The 25,368-nt window shown below is 44.7% G+C and overlaps 1 protein-coding gene and 1 long non-coding RNA gene across 4 annotated transcripts; one reads left to right on the top strand and one right to left on the bottom strand.

The window, feature by feature from the left end:
• Positions 1–5,716: 5,716 nt before the first annotated feature.
• Positions 5,717–19,556, bottom strand: LOC121348989. Of its 3 annotated transcripts, none has more exons than XR_005954442.1 (7): positions 19,329–19,556; positions 18,678–18,733; positions 18,080–18,207; positions 14,400–14,504; positions 13,514–13,678; positions 13,179–13,310; positions 5,717–5,934 (listed from the first exon to the last, which is right to left on the bottom strand). It is a non-coding gene; the product is annotated as an uncharacterized LOC121348989 (long non-coding RNA). The 3 variants fall into 3 exon arrangements; XR_005954443.1 differs by lacking the exon at positions 5,717–5,934 and adding an exon at positions 10,822–10,894; XR_005954441.1 differs by lacking the exon at positions 14,400–14,504.
• Positions 19,557–21,059: 1,503 nt separating this feature from the next.
• IRX5 (iroquois homeobox 5) lies at positions 21,060–24,785 on the top strand. Its single transcript, XM_041458987.1, has 4 exons — positions 21,060–21,680; positions 22,913–23,318; positions 23,565–23,754; positions 23,786–24,785. The coding sequence occupies exons 1-4, from the start codon at positions 21,432–21,434 to the stop codon at positions 24,120–24,122; spliced, it is 1,182 nt and encodes a 393-aa protein (XP_041314921.1). The 5' UTR covers positions 21,060–21,431; the 3' UTR covers positions 24,123–24,785.
• Positions 24,786–25,368: the final 583 nt, after the last annotated feature.

The following is a 25,368-nucleotide window of genomic DNA, read 5'->3' as shown; positions in this document are numbered from 1 at the left end:
CACCTTCTTTCATAGCTGAAATTAAAAGTGTTAATTAAATGACTTTCTGCTGCATAAACTCCTATGGATTAGTTAGTAGTTTACACTTTAACACATGGGAATTGACTCACAGTATTAAAACACATGAGTAGTTTAGAAACGTTTTTGTCTTCAACTTCCAGAACCCAGTATGAAAAGATTTGTCCATAAAATGAGTTTTTTGTACTACAAAGACACTTAAAAATACCTAGCCTGCTCATGCAAACAACCGGGAATAAAACTTACTTCTACTGCATACCTGACACAATGCTAAAATGATAAAGTGTATTTTCCATTTACCCAGTTCTAGAAGTTTAGAACACTGACACAAAAGAGCACCTTATGTATCCTGGTAAGGGAAACCAGTCTCTTGACCAAGTCCAACATTAAAGATGGGGACTCAACTGGGAACAACTTAGCAAAAAACCCTGAAATTTTGAAAACAGCTTTTCCATGTGTTTATTCATAGCTGATAAAGAATGTTCTTTCAGCATGTATTTTAATATTGTATTTTATTTTACAGTATGCAACAATGGTAAGTTGAACATATTGCTTAAAAATGCTTAAGGTCTAAACATTACAAAATATACAGGTGAAAGTTTGCTAGTTTTAGCCAAGCAACTTAACAGTAATGACAACATTCTACTCTGAAATCACATGAAATATGGATGATAGATACACAACATTTTTCACTACTTGCAAAAGTATCACATGTGGAACATTGCACTCATCATACTAGTTAAAATGAAACCCAGCTTCAGGTTATGCTGAGTAAGATTCCTTGCTTGCTACCACAACACTCACACAGTAAGAACTGCAATTCAAACTAAGTAGGGATGTATTCCAGTTTAAAAAAATAAACTAAAAACCCCCACAATATACTACAGATTACTTTTTATACCAAGCAAATGGAGATTCTCAGTCAGCATTAAAACACTTTTTTCCCCAAATAAATACCAAATAGAATATACAATCACTGTTAAATGAAAGTGCTCAGGTCAAGCATTTGTGTGTAGGTGTACAAACACATACATAAAACATACACACGGACAAAATATGGAGAACACAAGAAACATATTGCAATAACGGCTCTCTTCTTAAAGACAGATTTATATAACAGCATAAAACTTGGATGTTATTTTTTCTACTATAAAAGCTCCCCAGTATCTCTAGATATCTGCCTTCAATAAATCCTGAAAACATTCTGCTCACATACTGAGTTTTAAGGAATGTGCAGCATACGTCAGCTTCAATAAAACCAGTACCATGCTTTAATTACTCCATTCACCCAGCAGCTACTTTAACAAAGTACTTTTCTGACCATGTGAAAATGTAAAATACCCAAAAAACCAGCCATCTATGTGCAATGACAACTCAGCATCTAACAATAACGGATATACTGAAGGACCAAAATGTGAGTTGTGCCAAGTCCATAATTTTCAGTAAGTGACTGTAAAGCCCTTTGAGTCAGCACTAAGATTTTAAAACTCTAACCCTAATCAATTGTAAACAAAGAAATAAAGGTCTTGTCACAATATATGTTGCAGTTGAGATGATCACCATACAACTTCAGAAGGCTTTAAGCATTCCCCCAAACAGAGCCACACCTTACCACATCAGAAGGCTTCAGGTGTCTGCCCATACAGAGTAATAACACCATCCCACTTCAGAAAGCTGCAAGCAGCTGCCCTTCTTGCTCTTTAGCCCAGCCTTTTATCCCCTCATGTTGATGCACTGCCCCTGTGTGCCTCTGCTCCCTTTGGTGTTGGTCAGTGCCCCTGGGCACTCCATGGCTCACTGCTGTCAGTGCTGCTCACCTGCTGCTCACAGCTCTGCCACTGGGGACGAGGCTGGGCCAGCCCCATCCCAGTCACCACAAACTGTGTGCCTACAAGATCTCACAGTTATTTCCAAAATCTTAAACACTAGCATATAACTTTTAAAATAATTTTTCTGCTTTTTCTGATTTGCACAGCATTCTTCCCAAGTAAATATGGACTTCTGCATGAAAACAGGCTTGTATATACAAGCTGAAAAATAACAACACCTATTTAAACACATGAGCTAATTATACCTGGCATTTGGACTTTGGTGGTAATGTATTGATTGCCATAGAGCAGAACACACTCCTGTTGGCCAAAACCAAAGGTGCACAGGATTCAGAAATCTACATGGCGACAACCTCTCCCCTTCTCCAAACGCTTCTGCCCAAAAGCCTTTTCACGGTAGAGGACAGCAAACACCATCTCCCCAGGCTGCAGGGCACTTGGAAAAGTATGACTTGCACACATTTGGTGACAGCATGGCAACAAAAAGCCTATTAAACAGAAAAAAAGGCAGATAACTGGATACAATCAACTGGCAATCATTTTCTTGTAATGCATTAGTGAATGGATGCCAGCTAACTAATCTTAGTAGAGAACAAACCTAATTTATCCACAGCAGGATGTTGTCAGATTATTTTCAACCTAATAATTATTTCTAGCAGAAAGGCAGCATTACACTTTGTAGAAGCAGACACTCTGCAGAAGACATTTGCTCTGAAAACAGACATTCATGTGCTGTTTGATTAATGTGGGTGGGGCGAGGATGGATGAACCAGAGAAACCCACCCCAGCCAATGAAACACCCCACAGGAGCAAAGCAGTCAGGTGAAAGAGGATCTTTGAAAAAGGCATGGCACTAGGAGAGAGCAACATTCCCAATGCTCCTCCCAATCCTTTTTGAAGGTAAGCTTAATTAACTTTGAGTAACTTTTCAGTGGAAGCTGCATTTCTATGAAGATATTTGCTACACTGAGACTTCTCACTCCCTTCCAAGCCAGAAGGATGTCTAAGATGACCCAGTCTGACCTCAGGTGTTGCAAAAGCCACAGAAGCCAGTGAGGAATCCCTCTACCACCCCCAACTATTTGTTCAAGCATATACCTCTATAAAAATATTTCATCCTCATTCAAAAGACAGAAAATCTAATACTCCCTTTCTAATAATTTCTAATGATTCACTGGTCTTATTAAAAGTTTGCTCCTTCGTTTGTCATAAACTGATTTTTATCTCTGTGTATTGTCAACACATATTGCCGAAAAAATGTTGTGTTATGTCTGGAGTATGCAAACAGTCATATAAAATCAAGTGTTCCATTACAGATATAAAGATTATTGTCAGGAATGCACCTTTTATTGAATCAAGTTAGAACTGAAATTAAAGGAGATAGAAAGTAACCATATAGTATCAGTTAAGAAGGTAAACTATGTTTTGTCCAACATATTTGTGGAGAACTTATATAGAAGTCATGTGCTTATAATAATAAACACACCATTATGACTGGGATTCCTGATAGATTCAGACCAAATTCAGCAATCAACAAAGAGCCAGGAAGTCTACTTGAAACCAAGCTATTATTCGGAATATTTATAAGAAGAAAATCTGCCTTCCCTGAAGTTTTGTTGTCTTTTTAGCACTACATAAACAGTATGGCAGTTTAACTATAGTATTTGATGGTTTTAAGTGCTTGGATGTAAAATTTTACTCATCAGCTTGAAATCCCTGACAGTGCTCTATGTAAGATGTTATTTTGCAGTACTGGTTTACCTGTGTATTACCACTTAGGCAGGTAAAGAGACTCCTAAGCAATCACAAGCATTTCCTTAAACATTTCAATCTTGATACTACAATAATCTGTTTTAAGATAAAAATAGTCATATGGATTATGGGCTGTCTCAGAGAGCTGTGGAGGTCATCTGCACTTAGTTCATGGTCAGGGGAGACAGGGGAGACATGTGACAGTCATTTGGGGCAGGCACATCACTCCTGATCCCAGCACTGAGAGCTCAGCCATGGCTCAGCCCTGCTGGAACAGGGCACAGCTCTCACACCTGGAGACACACCTGCTCCTTCCTCACACACGTTATTTTCTTCCCTTCCATACGTCCAGTATGGCCACTGCATATTCCTCATCCTTTACCTTAAGGACAAATAAAAGATAATGGATGACACATAACCTGAGCTGGAGGCTCAGTTCTTTCTGTGGCTGTGTTCTTTTCACCTGAAAAGAACAGCGCCCTGAGAGGAGATGCAAACAGTGCTGCTGCTCTCAGGTTTCTGACAGTTCTCTTGTTCTTTGTAAGCCCAGGCTGGCTCTAGGAAGGCACCTACACTCCATGGCCTTTGCACAAGAAGGGGCAGTGTGGAAGGAGCTGTTCAGTGCACTGCTTTTACTCACTATGTCTTTGAGTACTAAAGATTATCCATACCATTCTAATTTTGGCACATGGGATAGCAAGAGCTTGGATGCCTCACCAGACTCCAGCACCTACTGATCCAACACTGTAGAGAAGCAACAGCAGCCACTCCTGCTGGAGGTGTTCTCCTTCTCCACTCAAGGCAGCTGATGTGTCAAAAGCAGCTCTCCTGGGGCATGTGTTGGCTGAGGCAACCTCTTTGATGAGTAAAGTAACAAGTGTGTTCTCTAGATAATGGAAACACTTGTACCATTCCCACACCTTGACCAGATACATTTTCCTGAAATAGGTGTCTGGCATGTACACACACACACTGGTTCTCTCCCCTCATACTGGCACACACAAGGAATAAGTCAAAGAACACAGGTTTATTCTGCATTATCCAGGGTGTCCCTGGAATGTGAATATTATGCATGACAGATCTGCACAGCTTTCTAACACGTCCAATTTTTACCACATCCAAGATATGTAACTGCACCTGCTGAAAAGGCGACACACCAGGGCCAGCGCTCAGCAACACTCCTGTCAACACAGCACCCTTCCCAGACATGACGTCTGCACAGCTGGTCTGTGCATGCCCTGTCCTTTCATCAGAGTGACCCAGGGCACTGGATAACTAATATTTGATAGCACGATTAACTTGGGCTGAAGTCAGTCTGTGTGTGCTCAGGGAAACAGCTCAGCCTGCTTCCCTAGCAGGGAGAGAATGAGCCAGCAAGCGTGCATGAAGCCTCCTCCTTCAACCAGCACAGCTGCTGACAAAGGAGCCTGTATCTCTCGCCTTCTCTGAAGTTAATCCCAGCAGTTTAAAGCAGACTTGTGAAAAAAGCATGAATCTGAAGTTACTCTGAAATGCTACTCCAAGGACACATTAGTTCCACTAGAGTCAAAGTATATGCCAGACGCAATAGGTCGAGTTCTAGTCGAAGAGATTGCACAGAAAGTAAGAGCTAATAATTCTTAATTTGGCATAACATGACATTCCCAACAGCTTCTCTCTGTCCTTCCAGTAATTGTATCTTGGCAGTGTACATATTAAAAAATCATTGCACAAAAGACATGTACTGTTGGAAAAAAAAACTCCAAAAATCAAACTACCTTTCTTTGTGTTGTGTCGTTCCAAAAACTGAAGACACTTTCACTGAAAGGGAAAATATGCTGATCAAAGCACAAAGGGGACAAAACCTCATTCATTCCTTATTTGTTTAAGAATTACTAATAAGAAACAGTTTTGCAGGAGGCTAGAGCAACAGTAATTTAGACATTAATAAATTGGGCATTGTAACAATAACTATTCCATTGAATAAAAATAATTCTGGCAAGAAACTTTTCACATGGCATTCAACAGATATTAAAATAAATGAATGAAGTTTGCAAGTTAAATTACTTCAAAAATAAAGACTTTCCAGCAGTTTCCCATAATGACAACATTCAACAGAAAGATACAATAGCTCTTTATAGCCTAAAAATTGTCAGTTTTATTTTACAAAGATGACTTCCAAAAGCATCTTGTCATGACAATCGAGTTTTGAGGAAAAAACAATCTGTTGTTTGATAAACAGAAGAAATTAACTGTCATTAAAGCCACTTAAGCACTCCTCCTTCCTGTTATCCCTCTCATCTTGGCAGTAACTGATAAGAAGATTTCAGGGAGGCTCAGTCATTGATGGCAGGATCTAGAAAAGAAACAATTTTGCATACAGTTATTCTCATTCCCAGGTTCCAGTTATTGCATTTCACTAAACTGCACTTAATTGGCTCCTTCTGCCCCTGGCATGGGCACAGTGGACCATGTACTTCATACCAATCACTGTTACTCACTGTGCTCCCTGTTACACCTTACACCATGAAAATATCCAGGCGGCTGCAATCCTGTGGTGTTAGTATTACATACAAAGGTAACAAAGTCCTGGTAGCAGAGCCCTGTTATCCACCAAGTGTGAATTGCTAATAGCAGCCAGTGCTTTAGCCAATAGGGGCCAGACATTGCTCATTATCATGCAGTTCATTACTTATGGGACATGGTTGAACTTGAGCCTGTAACTTCTGGAAAATGTACCACTCGTCCACAGGAACGCACCAACAAAATAAATGAAGGACCAGATGCAATGGTTACAGCAGAATTAGTGAAGAGGTAAACTATAACTGCATATTTCCTTCCCCACAAAAAAACATTACCCAAGATTTTTTCTGACTAAGCAAGCAGCTTCAAGAGGAAAGGAGGACATGGACTGGGCAAAGAAAAAAGCTCTGAGCCTTGCATATCCAGACTGAGTCCCGTGCAACCCCAGGAGGTTGTGTGCATGGCAACCCCACTTCCAACAAACAGAGTAATTAATTGTATTCCCACATTAAAGCTACCATGGCACACCTCCACCTTGGCAGATTTCTAGCTGGCTTTAATCCTTTCCACCCTCCACATGCCAGGTTCCTCACACCAACTGGCCCTCGGTGACAGCTGAGTTTTCAATGCCATACAGTACCTTGATGCAAATGGGTTTTGCCCTTTTTTCCACCTTTTGCTAGGCTACACTGCCACTTAGTCACTGCACTGACATAACAACTCCACCTTCTCTACTGCAGTGCAGCTGTACATCCACTGACGTGACAACGGGAAGTGAGGGCTTCATCCCTACAGGAACAGAGCTGCCTTTCAGTTTGCAACTTGCATCATTTTCATGCTGAGGACAGAGCATATGGTCCTCGGAAGGGACATCAAAATAAATATGACAGGTCAGTGCAATCATCATACTGAATGAATTCAAATGATGCTGTATCTAAAATGAAATGTGTGCACATAATAAAGATTCAAATGACAAAAAAATTCCCCTACCCTTTATCCTTCTCTGAATTATTTATGAATTCTGCAACTCCAGCTGTTGCCACCAGCCCAAGGACACTACTTCATTTTGGGAATGACACTTCATATTAAAAGATAAGTTAACAAAAGAAAAAAGAAAAAAAAAAAAAAGACACTGCAGGCCTTTAAAGACCACAGAAAAGCACAATACATCTTTTCCCAGCTCTTACAAAGGAAAATAATCAACAATCAATTCTGTTCATGTTTCTCAACTTGTTTCCATAATTCCAGACACAGATTTCAACACTCATGCATTAAGTCAGCCATGCCTTTTTAACCATTGCAGTTAAGCAAGACTCTCACAGCATCTTGGATCCCTCACGTATTTTTATAGGGTTATCTCAATCTTACAGTTCACCATAAACCATATGGCAACACACCAAAGACTGAGATACTATCTGCACTACTGACAGCTTTTAGTACATAAAATGGTCATTCCAAAAGAATAGAATATTTGCATATATGGAATTGCTTTTGGGAAAGCAATAATTTGGCCACAAATTTAAACAAAAAGAAACAACACCTTCAAAGTGCAGTTTAGGGCACAAAGAATTGGTTTCAAGTAATCATGACATTTAGATGAGCAAATTTTACATAGTGTTGTCTGCCCACTTGTAGACTGCTCTGATTTGGATTCCATCACATATCAGTTCTTAGGTTTCAAATAAGTAATTTGGCCAATGGGAAGGAGGCAGCATGGAGACGGCTTAGCCAGTAAGCACAGCTTCCACCACCTACATCAACATGCTCTCCTTATGACTTTAAACTAAACTTGTTTTAGTTGGCTGGTCTGTAGAGCAGACAGATAACACAGAGGCTGAGTAAACAGGAAAAACAAATATAAATCCACCATTGGTTTTGGTTGCTACTTTATTCACAATGGAATCAAGATCTGAATTGTTACACAAAACCACCCACTACAAGAACATACTGATGCACTGTGTTCACTGTGAAATTTACTGAAATGAGTCAAAATTTGCAAGTTGCTGAGTGCTGAGTGACATACAGCCCCTAAACATTAGCCCTTCATGACTACCAATAGCCTCATCTCTGCCACAAATGACATTAATCTGTTCTCTACCCATGATCTTAATTTCACTGTGTTTTCTACTTTTACCTAACTGAACAGCAACTGGGCTTATGTTCTGTTCCTGGGAGATCCCAAATGCCACAAGACCTTTACACAAATTAATTATTTAGGGGTTTTTTTTGTTGGCAGTTTTTATTTTCTCCTCCATAGTCCACCTGAAAGTAGACTAGCAATTGTCACAGTTCTAACACAGAAAGATGTATGAATAAACTGCAGAGCTTCCAAGGCACCATCATCAGACATCTTCAGTATCACCCACAAATTAAAATAAAAAGTCAAAAATGCACCATTTGCCTTTAGTGCCAAGCACACGGTTCAGGCCTGAGCTGGAATGCCAGATATTCAATAAATAAACTCATCTTTGAGAAAGGCAGCAAAGCCAGAGTTGTTGCCTGTCTTGCAAGTGAAAAATGCCAATGGCTTGCAAGCAGAGATCTGCTGTTACTCAGTTTGGTACCATGAGCTCATGCAGTGTTATCCAGGAAAAGGAGATGTTGTTAAAACAAACATTTATTTGCCCTTCAGTCTACAGCAGAGCTGGCACCCAGCCCTGAACAGCCTCCCTCTGCCTCGCTACTGTGGGAAAGCTACTGAACAAGAATCCTCCCCTTCCATCTCCTGCTGCTGGCCAAAGAAACAAAAAGGTACAGAAACAAAGAACAGGCAGAGAACCCGAGGTGCGTAAAATGTCACTGAGCAGGAAATTAAGGTTCAACACTGTAACATTTGTAGATCTCTTGTAACACTTACAAGAGCCCCAAATTCTCCTGTCACAGCTAAATACTTCAGTTTATTAATAATTATTCATATCCTCCAATATTTTGGAAGTCAGGTGCTATGACAAACCCTCTCAAAACTACAAGTATTTAGTTGTAACCCGCTCAAACATACATCTCACTTTTTTTCTGAAAACTAGCAAATTAAAAACAGGAACATATCCCACATTCCAGGGTTGCCATTTAACTCTCAATGCCACAGGTTCTCAAGTGCCTCCTGAAATAGTTTCTAGCTGTGCTAAAGGAATGACATTTGGAAAAAAACACCTGTGTGCTGATAGGAAAACATCCTTCTGAAGATTTTCACAAGCTAGTTGGATGCAATTGAAGTTAGTCCTCAGAAAATAAGAGAAGTCGTCTTCATGCCCAAACATGCTCACTAAATGCTTCTGGCTATGACATTATTTCATAATTGACACATTACACACAAACACCCCAAGAAAATATCTTTTTGTCTATGTCTGGATTACACGGCGATTTATACCCAGGGCTTCTGCAGAGCCTTCCCCATGTTGCACGATGCTCTTGAATACAAATGACCAATTGATCCTTTCACGTGATAGGGTGGGGGTTGTTTTAGTGTTCAATACTTCTAATGTTTAAAAAAATTGTACCTCAACATGGTCTTTAATCCTTACCCTGAACAACTGAGTACATTCGTATTAATCTATTAGATGCCTTTCCACACCACACCTATGGCACTGCATAAATTACTGTAATTTAAATGAATTACTGCTTGAGAATTCCCATGTGGTAAGAAACACGCAGTGTTATATGTTATGGAAAGAAAAATGTGCATTATGGTAACTAAGTTTTATACCACAGTATATCTAGGTGCTCATAAACCAGCCATTCTAAACTGTTGAAGGACAAGAATATTAGACTGATCACACAGAACACGCATCAGTATGTCAAGAAGTCAATAATATGAAATTAAATCTACAGTTTATTTAGATATATTCCCATGCCCATATTGAGATTCCACATTAAAAATGCCATTAGGCTAGCTGAAGAATATTACTGCAAAAGATATTTATACCTACAGTAATTCTATCTCTGCCCTGGACAACTTGCATTTCCCTCTTTATGTGTTTGATCTACTGAAACATATTGAAGAAAACAGAACTCAGAGAAAAAAAAATAAAAAAAAGAAGAAAAATAAACAGGAAAAAACCCCCAAAGTTCTTTTGTTACATTACTCCACATATTACCAGTGTTTAAGGATGACTTGTTTAAGACTGCACATTTCAACTACCTAACAGTAAAGAATGAAAAGCTTCTTGCTACAAGCTAAAAAGAAAGTCTTTACCATGCTCCTTGAAGAGCTCATTTTCACATTACTCAGGCTTCATTATGCTGAATCAATATTCGTTTAGTCACTGGGTTATTGACATATTTTAAAATAAAAGTATACCCTTCAGCTACTGCACTCATTACGGGTAATTTGTCTTGTCAGGGAGCAGGGAATATTATCCCAGTCTTTCAGGGGCTGACAGCCCATGGAAATACCTCCCCTTGGTTACAACTGTAAATAATTTTAAGGTAAAATATTGAAAAATCAATGACTGTTTCCTGCAATCTGTCACAAACAAATCAATCATAATCTGCACAGCCAGAGAGTATGATTTGAAGGAGATGAGAGCAGATGTAATTCTTGGCTGGAATCTCTCATTTCAAAATCACCTCACATAATGGTGTCATCATTTAAACACTTAGCAGTCACTGCAACTGCCACTCATAACATCTAGTTGGACAAAACCACAAGGAAGAGGAGGAGAAATGCCACTGCTGTTATGTAAACAAACACTTTATTTCAATGGTTGCAACATTAGCAAATTTCATAGATATAACAACAAGGCCTGCCCCTCCACAAATGTCCAGGGTGCTTTTCCTTCTCAGTGGAAGACTGCCTATAAATGAGCCTCGCAAATTGCAAAGCATTTTAAATTTTAAAACCAAACTATGCTTCATAAAAGGTGAGAAATAGTATCTGGTACTAATACTACTTCTAAAAATATTTTATTCACTCCAAATTGCTCATAACAGAATTATGCATCAAATTCTTAAGAGATTAAGAAAGGAGAATTATCTGAGGTACCTTTGTCTTTTTAAGGGCAATAAGGATTTCAATGCTTCTTTGTCCTCTACATATTACATTTCACATCTAATTTTCATTAAGCACACACTGACTCAACTTCAGGGTAGGAACCACTGCAAAGTACATGCGAAAGAAAGTCATAACCTACATAAATTAATTGCTAATATATTTTCAACTTTCATTCAAAGATTAAATGTTGTATATATGGAATTACATCTGTATAAAGGATCAATTTATACACAAAGAATTAACTACTGCACTCAGAATGCTATAAACTGACCTTTGTAAATGTGAATAAATTGTGTAAAACTAATCTATTTTTATAGAGTAACACTGATGTTTAGCCCAAAATTATTTTTTCATTTGTCCCCCCACCTCACTACATTTTTACCCCAACACTTTGGTGTTTAAAAGAATTCTCTGCAGATAAAACAGGATAAAACTGTTGTGCAACTGCAACCACAGGCCTAAGCCTGCATTTTTTGCACAAACAAAATTTACAAATGCTCATGGAGTGTTTCCCTCTGGAGTCTATAATTTGAGCTCTTAATCTTTAATGTGCAGAGCCCGTTATCACATACTCATTTTAATCACATTAACCTTAGCAACTCCTAATTCTGAATATTTATCTTACAACTGTGAGACTAAGAAAAAAATGCAACCAAAAAGATGAAATTATTTTCTCTTTTCTTGAAAAAAATCCCTTAATACTGTTTTTAAAAATCAAAGAATAGGGCATATTGTACATCTAAGTAAACCTCTCCAAGGTTTGCCTTCCTTTAAAGCAGGCTTTAAGTCTCTTTATCTTCTACTTGGAAAACATACATCTCTAACTCTTTATTGATATGCATCAAAACCACTATTGTTTGTAGCAGCTGGACAGATTCCCTTTCTCAGCAAAATAAATTATTTAAAAAAAAAAAAAAAAAAAGAAACTGAAGTTTTAGACCAGAAGAAGCAGTTAGTGCCTTAGAGGCTAACTAAGTGTAAATATCAGGCATGAAGAAAATCAGCTTATTGTGGGGAAAGGCCACTCCAAAGCGAAAGGGAGCGGGAGGAGGCAGCGGATGAGCAACGGCTAAAAACCAGAGTAGCTCCTTGAAATGAGTTGCAGTTCCCCACCTTTTCCCTGGATGAGATCTATAATGAAACTATCCCATAGACAGCCCCAGGCTCCTCAGCCCCTTTACATCTCCTCCCTGGCCCAGGGACAGTGGCAGAGGCAAGCCCTGCTCCCCAGGCTGAGCCATTGTGTGAGGGGGAAGCGTAGCGCGCAGAGAACGTGTCAGCAGCTTCCCCCAGCGCCATTCCCCTGAGCCAGCTTCTCATTTCTTGTGACAATCACCTAATTAGGTGGGTCAAGAATTGCAGAAGATAGAAGAGATTCATTCTTCCTTACGTGCCTGTTCTCCTATTTGTAAAAAGGACAGCAATGACTCTTCCACTCCATTGTAAGGCACTTAATAAATGTTAATAATAATTAAGTCAGTCACATCTCCCAGACAACATTGTCAGGTCTTTTTTTGCAGTATTTCAGAACTATTTGGCTCAGGAGGGAGCTCCCACAAGCTCCAGACAGAAAAGGACTCACGAATTCCATCCTTCAATGAGAGAGGTCACAGAGGGCTGTGCCACAGCAGACATTTCACAAGCCCTGAGGAGCAAGAGCAGCACATGCTGCTGCACTACAGATGTTAATAGGTCAGCACTGTGAGTGCAATTTCCTGCTGGACAAAGCATTAAGATGCTCTAACAGCTAGTAGGACTGTGAAGTCTTTCTGGTTAAGAAGTTGAACTAGATTCAGTTTCTTGAATGAAAAGATGGGTTGTTTTTTTTTTCATCTTTATCACAAAACAAAAGCACTACTGGTTATGGAAAGAGCTGAAAAAAGAAAGACACTGGCTTTTTAAAGAAGCTACTAGCATTTCCTCTAGTACCCACCTTCTCCATTTACTGCTCTCACTCATAATGTTCATTTAAGTCTCTGGCATATGTTCATTTATTTAATGCAGCTCCATATGATCACTAAACAATACAGCAATGCCATATTACATCATGCAACATTACTGATATGACACTATTAGCAATACTCTACCTAATGAAGTTTATAAAGTCTTCATGTTTGGGCATTACAGAAAGATGAAAAATCCTGCTTTAAAGTAGCTCCTGCCTTCCAATTCTGTCCTTCACTCCTTCAGCATTGCTGAGACCATCTCACTCAGCTCATCTGGAGAGAACAAAAATAGAAAGAAAGCAACATACTTATTACATGCACTGTGCAATTTTCTCAACAGAAACGAGAATAAAGTTGATGTATGTGGAAACAATAATGCATTTTGTAAGTGACTGAACCTAGCACCACAAAGGAAAGTGCCCCTTCTGTAATACTCTGCTTAATGAATCATATCTTACTCATAGCAGATTACTTACCATTAACTCTGAACAGGACTTAATATGGTTAAAAATACTGCAAGCCCAGCTGCATTCTGGCTTTGTACTAGGTCTCTTCCCATATTCAGGCAGGTACAGCATAGGATGGACTGCTGGGTCCCTTTTCCCCACTGTGCATCTCACTGCTTCTCTCTTGGGTGCAATCTAGAAAGGCAAAAAATAAAAAGGGACATAGGGAGAATGGGGTATGGAACAAAAATACAGTATTTGTCACTAATTCAGCAGCATGTTTCTCTGACAAACATGGATTACAGACTGAGCAATGCAAGGGTTTCTTCATCCATTGACCCTGTATGTTTGTTAAATTCCACAGACACTATGTTACTGCCATATCCCATTGGATGGTGTTCAATCCTGCATGTTCCAAGAGGTGAACTACAAACAGGTGCCTATGGAAATCAAAGATCTGAGGAACAGGGCAGTTTAATTGCATTTTGCTAATGAAACACTGACAGCATTAATCACTTGCTCAAAAGCACAACAGTCTAACATTTATATGAGCATGGACACCAATTTACATCTGAACATTTCTGAGACAAGCAGAGTTCCTGCTAGGTAAACTGAGGCCAAGATTGCATGAACAAATCCAGGTCACAGGATGTGCCAGAAATGCAAGGAGAAAACAAACCCAGGTCTAGCCCCTTGCCTGCTATTAAGTTTTCCAGTCCCTTCTCAGCCAGCCTAAAAGTCTCTCCACCCTTCTGCAGCCTCCTCCCAAAGAACTACCTGGATGACCTCAGCTTAAGTTTTGCTTAGGGACACAGTAGCACAGTGTATATTACAGGGAATATCACCTGAACTTTAACTGAAGCAATAAATTAAATACTGAAATAAACTTAAGAAAAAGCATAAAGGAAAAAAATACCTTTAAAATTACTTTTGAAACTTAGGCTCCACAGAGCTGTCCTCTTCCCAAGAGACATCTATGAAACCTAATGCCCACTGGAGCTGGGAGACAGCAAGGTCCCACCTAGATAAAAGCCAGAAAGTCAGCACAAACAAAGCAATTCTCACACTGCCAATATCATAAAGAAGTCGTAGGCACCTTTTTATAATGACAGAGTATTCTTAATAAAAGCTTCAAGCAGGTTTTACAGCTGCATATTATCCAATGAAACCAGTAATAAACAGCACTGTAGAATTATTTAGTGCAACTCCAATACGCCGAGAGTCTCAACCTGGGTTTTATTTATCACACAGGCTAAAATGTTTGTTCTTGGCTTTACAGTAGCAGCCAAGCCTGTAGCTATCTTTTATCCCAGCACACTGCCATCTGGATATTGATACTTTGCTATGGGATATGAAAGAAGAGCATAGTTACCTAATACAGCTTAATTGAAAACACAGGACCTACATATTATACCATGCATTATTTTACACAAAATTAAATCTGAAGGGCATGAAAATTTCTGTAGATGTCAGCAGAGAATATTTCAGAGGTAAATGCTGTGTTCTTCATCAGCACTAGAAATGCTAAAAAATACTGTGAAAAATATGTGCTTACAAGAAGAAAAACCTCATTTTTGCTCTGTTGGGAAGAAAGAAATTGCTCAGAAAGGTGCATCTCCTTCAGGAAGAGCAGCAGAGTAATCAGTCACATGTTTATTAGTACAGAAAACTCTGTTATGGTGATCCATATTCACCTTGAAAGGTCCAGCTGGTTTGTTTTTCTCCTTAAGCAATGAATTAATAATAAAAGAGAAAAAAAATATGCTGGTTCTACAAATACATTCACTTTAATCTGTTAAAAACAGCTTCAAGAATCATCTACATCTGCACTACCCACATTAAGGAATACAGCCTAAAAAGCTCTAATATTAATAAAACCCCAGAAATTATGAACTGTTAAAAAGAATTCCTTGGGTGTAAGGCCAGAAAGGCTACCTGGCTTTATGTTTCTCCTCAGAGAGGTACTGCTGAGCTCTTGCAAACACCAGTCATAAGGACTGCAAATATATGTAAGTAAAGTAGATAAAGCACAAAATCTTTGGAACACAACATTGCTATTAAGACACTCATCTCTAACACCCACACCGAAGGCCAGATTCCAGCCGCAGGAGCTCCCACCACGCTGCAGCACCTGCAGGCAAAAGGGAATTTGCCACCATGAGGGAAGCTATGGGCTCATGTACATCCCATAAAACAGCACAGGGAGCCACAGCCATCCTTCCCACTGAGCTGCTCCTCATTTGCCATAAGAGCCAACTAACAGTAGATGTGGCTTGCTTTAAGTGAAAAACTTGTTCTAGACATGAAAGAACGCAGTTTTTCATTTTTCACTCAGAGTCTATTTTCTGCAAATGTCCATGGAACTGTAAGTAAAATAAACCCTAAAGACATTCTTAACTTAGTCCATATTATGCCAACAAATCCAAGCAAATAATGCCATTTAAGTTAATTACAGGAAACTTCAAGGAAACTGAAATACAGTTTCAGGTTCTCCCATGATACTGTCAAGATCTTTGGAGTTACATGCTCAGTACAACAACTAGGTGCTTGAAAGACTTGTCAGCTGCACTTCTGTATTTCATTCCACACACTAAAAAGGCTGCTGAAGCAATTTTTTAAAAAATAAAAAGATTGGAACTGATAATCAGGCTTCCTTTTGCAGACAAGAAGTGATTTGAAGTTGAAAGGCTTGGAGAGAAAAACAAAACTCTAACCTACCTAACACCCAAATGCTAGGCACAGAAGAGTAATTCTAGGTGTTCACGAGTTTACACCTCGCTCTCAGACCCAAACACAGAGAGTGTGAACAAGGAGCATCCCGGGCAAAGGAAGTGCAGGCAGAAGAAACAACAGAGCAGCTGAGGGTGTCTTGCTCAGAGAGCTCCTCCTTTACCCAGGCTCAGAGCCACAAAACACGGGCACTTGCACTGCACTGCTGGCCTGGAACTCCCAGCGCTGCACCTGAGGGAAGCAGCAGCAGTGTCGGCAGGAAAGGGCTCCTAAGTTTTACAGTCAATATTTCACACGCATTTTTTTTAGCTCTTGCCCAGTTAATAATGTATTGATTTAACATAGAAAGACACAGGCCCCTCCCTCCTCTTTGCATGCTAATTAGTTTGACTTCTATGGTAGTGCAAAGATGAGAAAGAAAATTTTCTCTTCATGCATAATTAAAAAAAATGAATATTCACATGTATTTATTTTTCTCTTATAAGTTGTTAATACTTCAAAATACACTGTATGAAACATCTCCTATCAGATGTTTCCAGCAGCAATTTCCACTACCATCCGAGTCTCACAGGTTTATTTTTTTTTTTAATAGAACAGCTTTAAATGAAACAGGGTATCTTGTAGAGGAATTGCTAATTAATTTTTTTTTCTTTAAGATGATTCTCTTTAGCGTCACATACATAATTGTTGGGCAATATTGTCCCAAATTGAACTGGAGAAACAAATTCAGTGTCTAAGGTCAGGTATTCTGATAAAGAAATATCAAAAAGGTTTTGAGAAAACAGCCTCCTTCTCATCTACCGCTGTAAAAAGAAAAAAAAAAAAGTTGAAATGATCTCCTAATGCATCTCCCTTCATAATTCATGCCGAAAGATGACATTTTCTCAGGATCTTAATTAAGATAATGATGAACACCTGTGTCGGCATTCTTTGGCAAGACAGCATTATCCATCATAATCTTTTAAGTACTCTCAAAAAAACCCAACAAAATCGTATGACGGAACCAATCTGTTGCCTCTCCTTGCACTAAGTTTTACATCTCAGACACACAGAAGAACGATTAGATCTTTAAAGACTGCAATAAAAACAGGATCGTTAGATTTTAAAGTTTCAACAGAAAGTAGTTATTAAATTAATTAAATTAAGGTGTATCATGTCCAAGATAGCCAAGTTTAACTCTATTCACTATAAGCCACCTGGAACCAAACCTTTTAGAGTTAGAGCCTACCAACAGCTGTACTTTTAAACTATAGTTTGCTGTTACTTTCAGGATCATTCTGCCTCTTTTCATTTGTTTCTCCCAGAAAGAAAATATTCTCAGCTGATCCCTACTGTACATTCATGCACTGATTTATTAAGCCACTTTATGCTCTACCCCGTTTGCACAATCTAAATGAAATCATGCAAAAGAAACCAGTGTAGAAAAAACAAATATGCAAATTCAAACGTTGCTGCATTTTGGGTCACGTTTTGTGCAGTCATCTCAAATCCAAGTTCCTCTCATACCAAAAACCCTACTGGAGTCCAACTACTAAACTAACCAAAGACCCAACCGATCAGACTGAAGGCTATAAAACAGGGATTTCAATTATTAATTATAGAAGCTGAATCTAAATTCACATGCCTAAATTTAAATTACATGAACAGTGCACAGCCAGACTGTAAATCTTTCCCACTGTTAAATAAGATTTTAAGGGCAAGTGTTTTTTCTATTGCATTAACAATTTATCTTACAAAAAATTATGAGAAAAATACACAAAGTCCAGAATTTTAATATCAACCTGAACTGTTATAGTTTCACTGGCAGCTGCAAAATACACAAACTCCTGATACCAAGAACTCGTCCATACCTTCAAATGCACATACCTTTAGCAAAAATGCAGAGAAGCAGCAAATGTATCCTCAAGCCCCACGTTTGTTAACAGCACTGATGAACAACATAAGAGTCTTGAAACAAACTTCTTATTTCCCTTCTATCAAGTGGTTGAAAAGTCCTGCAAAGCAGATTAGTCTTAAGCTTTCACATTTTAATATGCTGCTATCAGAGGAAAAAGTTGCTGTGACTAGTCATTCAGTAAAGCTATCAATGTGCAAATAAAGCAGAAAATAGAGACATCCTTAAGAAATGAGTCTCAAATTTGATATAAAGTGAAGGTGACAACCACAGCAATAGAACTATAAACTAAATGTTTCAATATCTTGAATAATTATCTACAGTTCTTTTAAAACTGCAAAGAATATAATAGTGGCATAATGTAGTGAGAATGTCAGTTTGATAGGCACTTACAATCCTGACGGCATAAGAGTCCTATCACTACCGTTTATTAATCAGCTCTGGTATTATGTTTGCAAGGCATGAAAGTATGCATGAACTCACCACAGTTTCCAAAATGTATGCCTACAGAAGAAAGATTAGTGGAACATCAGAAATAAAGAGGGTAATTTTACATGACGTTAACCTTACCTCCTCTTCAAAAAAGTCAGATGCCATGGGAAGATGGTTAAAACTTCTGCTTCTTCCTACAAAGAAAGCAGCACGGAAAAGCAGTTAGTTATTCTACTCACATATAAAATGAATGTTAAACGTATAAAACTTGACCAGATGATATCTCACTCCCCGAACAAGGGGGATTGTCAGAGGATTATGACAGAAGAGCTTTCGAGTGGAGAAAGAAATGCAGTGCTCCAGAGCGATCGCTGTAATGAAGCCGGGGACAAATACCGGTGACACCGTGCAGTCGAAAACTGATGAAAGTGCACACCTGTGTGGATTGAGCATGTAAGGGAGCGTGCGAGCCGGGGACCGACCTGTCCCGTTTACCGGGGCAGAACCACACGGAGTTTAAAGAAACGAAATTCCGCACACCGCACATTAAAAAATTAAAATTAAAAAACAAAACAGGGGGCGAGAGAAATGCAGAGGACAGGGGAGGGAACGGCCAGACGGAGCGCGGCCCGGCAGCAGCCGAGGAGGAGCCGAGCCCGGTGTGGCTCCGCCAGTCCCGGGACCAGCGCGGGGCCGGGGCCGAACCGCGCCGCCCGTCAGGGGGCGCCCCGCGGCGGGGCAGCGCCGCCACCGAGCGCCCGAGCGGCGCCGCGGGCCCCGCTCCCTCACCTCGGGCTGCTCCGAGCCGGGCTCGGCACAGGCGGGCTGCTCCGGGCCGGGCCGGGCTCAGCACAACCGGGCTGCTCCGGCCCGGGGGCGGCAGCCGCGGCCCGCAGCGCCTCCGCGCGCCGTCCTATCAGCGCCGCCTCCGGGCTCCGCCGCAACCGCGCCCGTGCTGCCACCGCCCCTCCACACCCCGCGCTGAGGGACAGGCCCGCGGGCCCGTGGAAGCAGCGGAGCGCCCGCCGCCGGCGGGGGAACAGCCAGTCATGCGCCGGGACGGCCGGGGGCGGGCCTGGCGGGGCCGCGGCCTGATGGGTACTGTAGTGCAGGGCAGGGCACGGCAGCGGGGGCAACTCTGCTGTACGGCGGGCAGCGCCCGCCCCGCCGGCCTCGGTCGTGCCGCGTCCCCCCCGAAGGCAGCGGGGACAGCGCGCCCTTCCCGCCCAGCCCCGGCGCTGCAGCGCGGCCGCTCGGCAAGTGCCAGCCTGTGCCCGGCTGGGGGGCTGTGGATGCAGCCGCCGGGACGAAGCCCCGGAGAGGGAGGGAGGGAGGGAGGGAGGGAAGGAGGGATTGAGAAAGCGGGGCGGCGTCGGTGTCGCCTCTACGGCGACACGGGGAGCTCCTGCCCCGGCCTGCCCGTTTTAAAACACACCCCTGCTCCTCGCGTCTCCGCGTACGTCCCGCGGGGAGCGCGGCGAGAGCATTAGGGTCGGGAAATGCAAAAGTTAAAAAATAAAATAAATTCTGAAAATATAAATCTTATGCTATCCCCCCCTCCCTCGACCGAGAAAGGCACGGCGGATCCCGATGGCCAGGGGTCCGAGGCCGCTGGAGCAGCTCCTTTCCTCAACCGCAAGGGAAAAAATATGCGAGAAGGGAATAAATCGGGATATGTTTCTATTGAGAAATATATCTGGTGGAATCACAGGAGATTACATCTTCTGATCGGCAGGGATTTATCCCGGTTCATATGGTTTTAATCTGCTTTCGCCTCGACCCTTCATTGAGCCGAGGGCGGGGGGAGGATACCCGGTGTGTTCCTTAGATCCGCGGGCAAACCCTCGCTCTGAGCGGTGTCTGCGGACCCATCTCAGCCCCCTCCACTCCCCTCCGGATCGCCCTTCTCCTGCGGCCGGCGCTGGGAAAGACTAAATCCGAGCCCTCCGCGAAGCTGATCCCGCTCCTGGCCGGACCCCGCCGCCGCTCTTCCCGCACAGCCGCCGCAACAGGTCCGGTGGCGGGGTGGCCCCTGCCCGCGGGAGTGACCGGCCGAGCCGCCCAGGGTTCGGGGAAGGCTGCGGCTCTTCCCCGACGAAAACCTCCTTTTTTGTTAAGAAAATCAAAACTAACAGCACCACCAGTCCACCGTATATCCCACCTCCAATGATTTAGCGGAGGGAGGGGCAGGGGCAGAGAGCACGAGGAGGGGTGACTGTGAAGAGGGGGAGCCGGGCGGCTAATAAATCTTATTAAAGATCTATTTTTTTTTTTTTCATATACTGATTGGCTTGCATTCCGGCGCAACGCGGCTCCGCACGGTATTTAGCACATGCAGAAAGTTGGAGCTGATCTTAAATGGCTCGGAGGTGACTGCAATCCAGGAGCCGGCGCACTTGAGCCTCTGAGCGCTGGGGAGGGCCCGGGAAGCGCGGAGCCCTCCCGCTGGTTGGGCCCGGCCGCGGCAGCCCAGCGGGGTCCTGCCAGTCCTTCCACTGACAACACCCCGCGAAGGAGGAGCCTCGCCGGGCCGTGCTGAAGGCGTCAGGAGCTGCAATTTCCAACTTAGCATCTTGGCAGGACCCTTCGGAAAGCGAGAGCGAGGAGGAAAGGGGGGAAAAAAGCCCCCCAGTGCAAGGGGGAGAGAGAGAGAAAGAGAGGAGGGGGGGAGGGAAAGAGGGGAAAGCAAAGGGGGGAGAAAAAGGAGGAAGCGGTGCCCGGCTGCAGGCGAAAGCGGAGCAGCAGCCCCGGCGCAGAGCAAGGTGCCGCCTCTGCCCAGCTGGCGAGGGCGGAGAGGCGCCCGCGAAGCCCCGGCCGCAGCCGCCCCAACCCGGCAGCGCGGCGGCTCCCTCCCGGCGCCTTGGGCTCCCGGGTATATGTGCGCGCCTGGCCATGTCGTATCCTCAGGGTTACTTGTACCAGCCGTCAGCGTCTTTGGCTCTCTATTCCTGCCCGGCGTACAGCACCAGCGTGATCTCCGGACCCAGGACCGATGAACTTGGGAGATCTTCTTCGGGCTCCGCTTTTTCCCCTTATGCCGGATCTACCGCCTTTACCGCCCCTTCCCCGGGTTACAACTCCCACCTCCAGTACGGCACCGACCCGGCCGCCGCCGCCGCCGCCGCCTTCACTTCCTACGTGGTAAGAGCAGCCGCGGGCAGCCGACACTGCGCCGGGCACGACGGCATCCCGTGGGCGCCTGTCCCCCCCTCCCGGGCCTGCTTTTTGTTCCCATTTTAATTTTGAGATCTCGGGGACAAAAGGGAGCGCGTCTCATCGCCTCGCCGCCCAACTTTCCCGCATCGCCGCCGTGCCCTGCCTCACACTGTTGCTGGCGGCAGCGGCGGGCAGGGCCGGGCGCGGGGGGAGCCGCCAGCACGGCCCGGGTGAGCAGGACCAGGGCAGGCGGGGACCGGTTTCATTCCCTTAAAAAAAAAAAAATTAAATGTATAAAAACCACCAATCATAGTTCTGCAACAATTAGCTTGTTGTGATTGAAAAGGGAATGAACTCAGGACGGGTCGGCGATGGGAGAAATCCGGGTGATAAATCCAGGCAACTTTCCCCTGCCCGGCGATAATTAGGCTTAAACATTGCAGAGCTCTAATGCCATGGCCGCGAGCTGCTCCGCGGGGCTGCGCGGGGAAGGGAAGGGGAAGGAAAGGTAGGGCACTGCGCCGCCGTGCGCGCCCGCGGGGCACCGCGGGGCCAGTCCGAGTGCGGGACATGCACACCGCAGAGCTGCGGCCACAGCCAACGCCCCTCAGTTCCCCCGAAAAACCGGCGACTTTGGCTCAGCTTCTCCTCTATGTTTAGGGTAGAGTTTTACAGTTCCTTCTTTCCTTTTTCTGTATCCTTTTCTTTTATTTTACCTTTTTATTTTTGCCGTCCTTCTCCCCTTTTTTGTTTCTCTTTTATCTTCTTTTCTTCTCTCTTTTCTTCTCCCTTTTATTTTCTCCTCCTCCCGTCCCTGGGCAGAGAGGAGCGGCCCAGCCCGCCCGGCCGCCTGGGCCCGGCAGGTTGTCTGCCGCGATCGCAGCGCGGGGGGAAGGCTCCGGTCCCCCTGCCGCTGTCCGCCCCCACGCCGCGCTGCCCTCTTGCTTTTCCACTCCTGCATTTGGGGGAGAACCGCTGGATTGCTGCAAGCAGCCGGTGGTCTCCTGGGGTCGGAGACTACGGGCCCCGGATAGCCCCCAGGGCCCTTCCTCCCGGGAAAGAACCGGAGGACAAGCCGGGCAGGGCCCGGCGCCGGGGGAGAGGCGGCGGGGCGCGGGCAGGGGCTGCGGGCAGGCCCTGGTGCCGCCTTTGCCCTGTCATTGCCGCCCCGCGGCCGCTGACCTCGCCCCGCCGGGCCCTCTCCCCTCTCTCCCCAGGGCTCGCCCTACGACCACACGCCGGGCATGGCCGGTTCCCTGGGGTACCACCCGTACGCGGCGCCGCTCGGCTCCTACCCCTACGGGGACCCCGCGTACCGCAAGAACGCGACGCGGGACGCCACGGCCACCCTCAAGGCCTGGCTCAACGAGCACCGCAAGAACCCCTACCCCACCAAGGGCGAGAAGATCATGCTGGCCATCATCACCAAGATGACCCTCACCCAGGTCTCCACCTGGTTCGCCAACGCGCGGCGGCGGCTCAAGAAGGAGAACAAAATGACCTGGACCCCACGAAACCGCAGTGAGGACGAGGAGGAAGAGGAGAACATCGACCTGGAGAAAAACGACGAGGACGAGCCCCAGAAACTGGAGGAGAAGGGGGACCCCGGGACTCCGGACACAGGTAGGACAGCGGGCTCGGCCGGGTCTCCACGGCCGCGCCCTCGGGGCTGCCCCCGGCCCGGTGCGGCGGTGGCTGGCGGCCTGTTCCCCCGGGCATGCAGCCGGGGCGGGGGGAGCCGGCGGGCAGCGGAGCGGGCCTGGCCATGGCGGGGACCGAAGGGTGGGCGGCGAAGTGGGTGGGCGGGTTTGGGGGCGCAGGGCGAGATCGAGAGCTGCCCCCCACCCCTGTCCTTTCTCCCCCTACCAGGAGCGGCGGATCCCAAGGCAGCGCCGGGCTGCGAGCGCCTCCAGGAGTCCCCCGGTCCCCGGGAGGCCGAGAGCGGCCTCAGCGACTCGGATTGCAAAGAGCTAGCGGAGGAGCGGCTCGACGGGCCGCCCGTCCCCCTCAAGGCGCCCGGCGCTTCCCCGCTGGGACCGTGTCCGGCGGGCCGCGGGCCGCCGCCGGCGGCCCCCCGGCCCCGCCGTGCTGGGCGGCAGCGGCCCGTCCCGCTCGCCGCCGCGGCCGCGCTCGCCGGCCGCGCAGTGCCCCTTCCCCAACGGGGCGGTCCTGCCCCGGCCGCTCTACTACACGGCGCCCTTCTACCCCGGCTACACGAACTACGGCTCCTTCGGGGCCCTGCACGGGCACCCCGCCGGCGGGCCCGCCGCCGCCGCCCCCGGCGCCCACTTCAATGGATTAAATCAGACTGTCCTCAGCAGAGCCGAGAGCCTAGCTAAAGACTCTAAAATGATCAGGAGCCAGTCCCAAGTAGACCTTTGCAAGGACTCACCTTACGAACTGAAGAAAGGTATGTCCAACATTTAATATCGGCTTCTCCTCCCTAACCCCTCCTGGGACTGTGGTTTTGTTCCTTTTTTTTTTTTTTTTTCCTTTTTTAATTTATTTGAGAGAAATAATAAATTGCTTTGGCAGTTATTTTTCCAGTACCAAAAGAAAAACAAAACAAACAGAAAAAGACCAGCTCCCCCCTCCCTCCCAGCCCCTCTTCAAAAGTTTATAGAGTCTATTTGAAATGGCTGGTGGAAACCGCCCAGAAATGTCTTAAGCAAGTGAAAAGCAAACGAGTGACACGCTCTCTCTCACACACACAAAGAAGAAAGATTTGTATTAAATCTTATTCTGTATATTTAATGTAGCTTTTTTGTATTTAAATTGATAATACAGTATCTTTGAAGTAAATTATGAAATCAAGAAAACTGTACAGGCATTAATGTTGTTTTCGTAATATAAATATATACATTTCTGTGTCTTTTTCCGAATTGTTTCATAGTTTTAAAATATATATATACAAGTTTAATTTAAATTTTTATGCCTATTGTTTTTTTTCCTTGGGTGTGAGTTAAACTATAATGCAAAAACGAGACAAAAAAAGGAAATAGGTTATAAGTATTAGATTTAAAAAAACCCAAACCTGCAGCCGCCTTTGTAAAAATGCAAATATTTAATTAAAAGAGATTTTTAACAGAATCAAACCCACTCTCTTTTTGCAACAGGCAGATACGTGCATAGCTGCGAAATAATAAAAGCATTTCTTAAAAGAGACGCGGGGCTCCATTTAGGACCTCACACTAATACCTGAAGCCTTTTTGGAAGTGGCAGGGCATTTTTAAGAGGTCGGGGGCTCCGGAGGCAAGAGCCGCCCGCAGGGCCGGGAGCGGCGAGCGGCGGCAGCGGGACGGGGCCGGGTGCGGGAGGGACGCAGTTCCCAGAGGTGAAGGCTTAAATCAGGCCACGCACAAAAGCACTTGTTAGAAACACCAAATCGAAGCGCAGTCCCATCTTTTAACCTAATTACTTCCAATCAGTGTCGTGTTTTATGCAAAGCAATCAGCTGGTGAACTTTGCTAATGAGTTCGATTTTCTGCCAGATTTAGCCCGCGTCGCTGCAGCAGCGGTGCTGCGGCGGCAGCCGGGGCCGCCGCCTGCCCGGGCAAAGGCGCTCGGTGCGGCGGGGGCACATTTCCCTTCCCCCGCTGCCCAGCCCCGGCGCGCAGCCCCGCTGTGCCCGGCCCGCGGCTTGGGGCGCTCCCGGCGGGGCCCGCGGGCGCGC

This window comes from Pyrgilauda ruficollis, unplaced genomic scaffold, assembly GCF_017590135.1.
Source record: "Pyrgilauda ruficollis isolate IOZ18807 unplaced genomic scaffold, ASM1759013v1 scaffold13, whole genome shotgun sequence".
NCBI classification, from domain to species: domain Eukaryota; kingdom Metazoa; phylum Chordata; class Aves; order Passeriformes; family Passeridae; genus Pyrgilauda; species Pyrgilauda ruficollis.
Note: the sequence above shows the minus strand (reverse complement) of the source record. Positions and strands in the feature narration are given on the sequence as shown.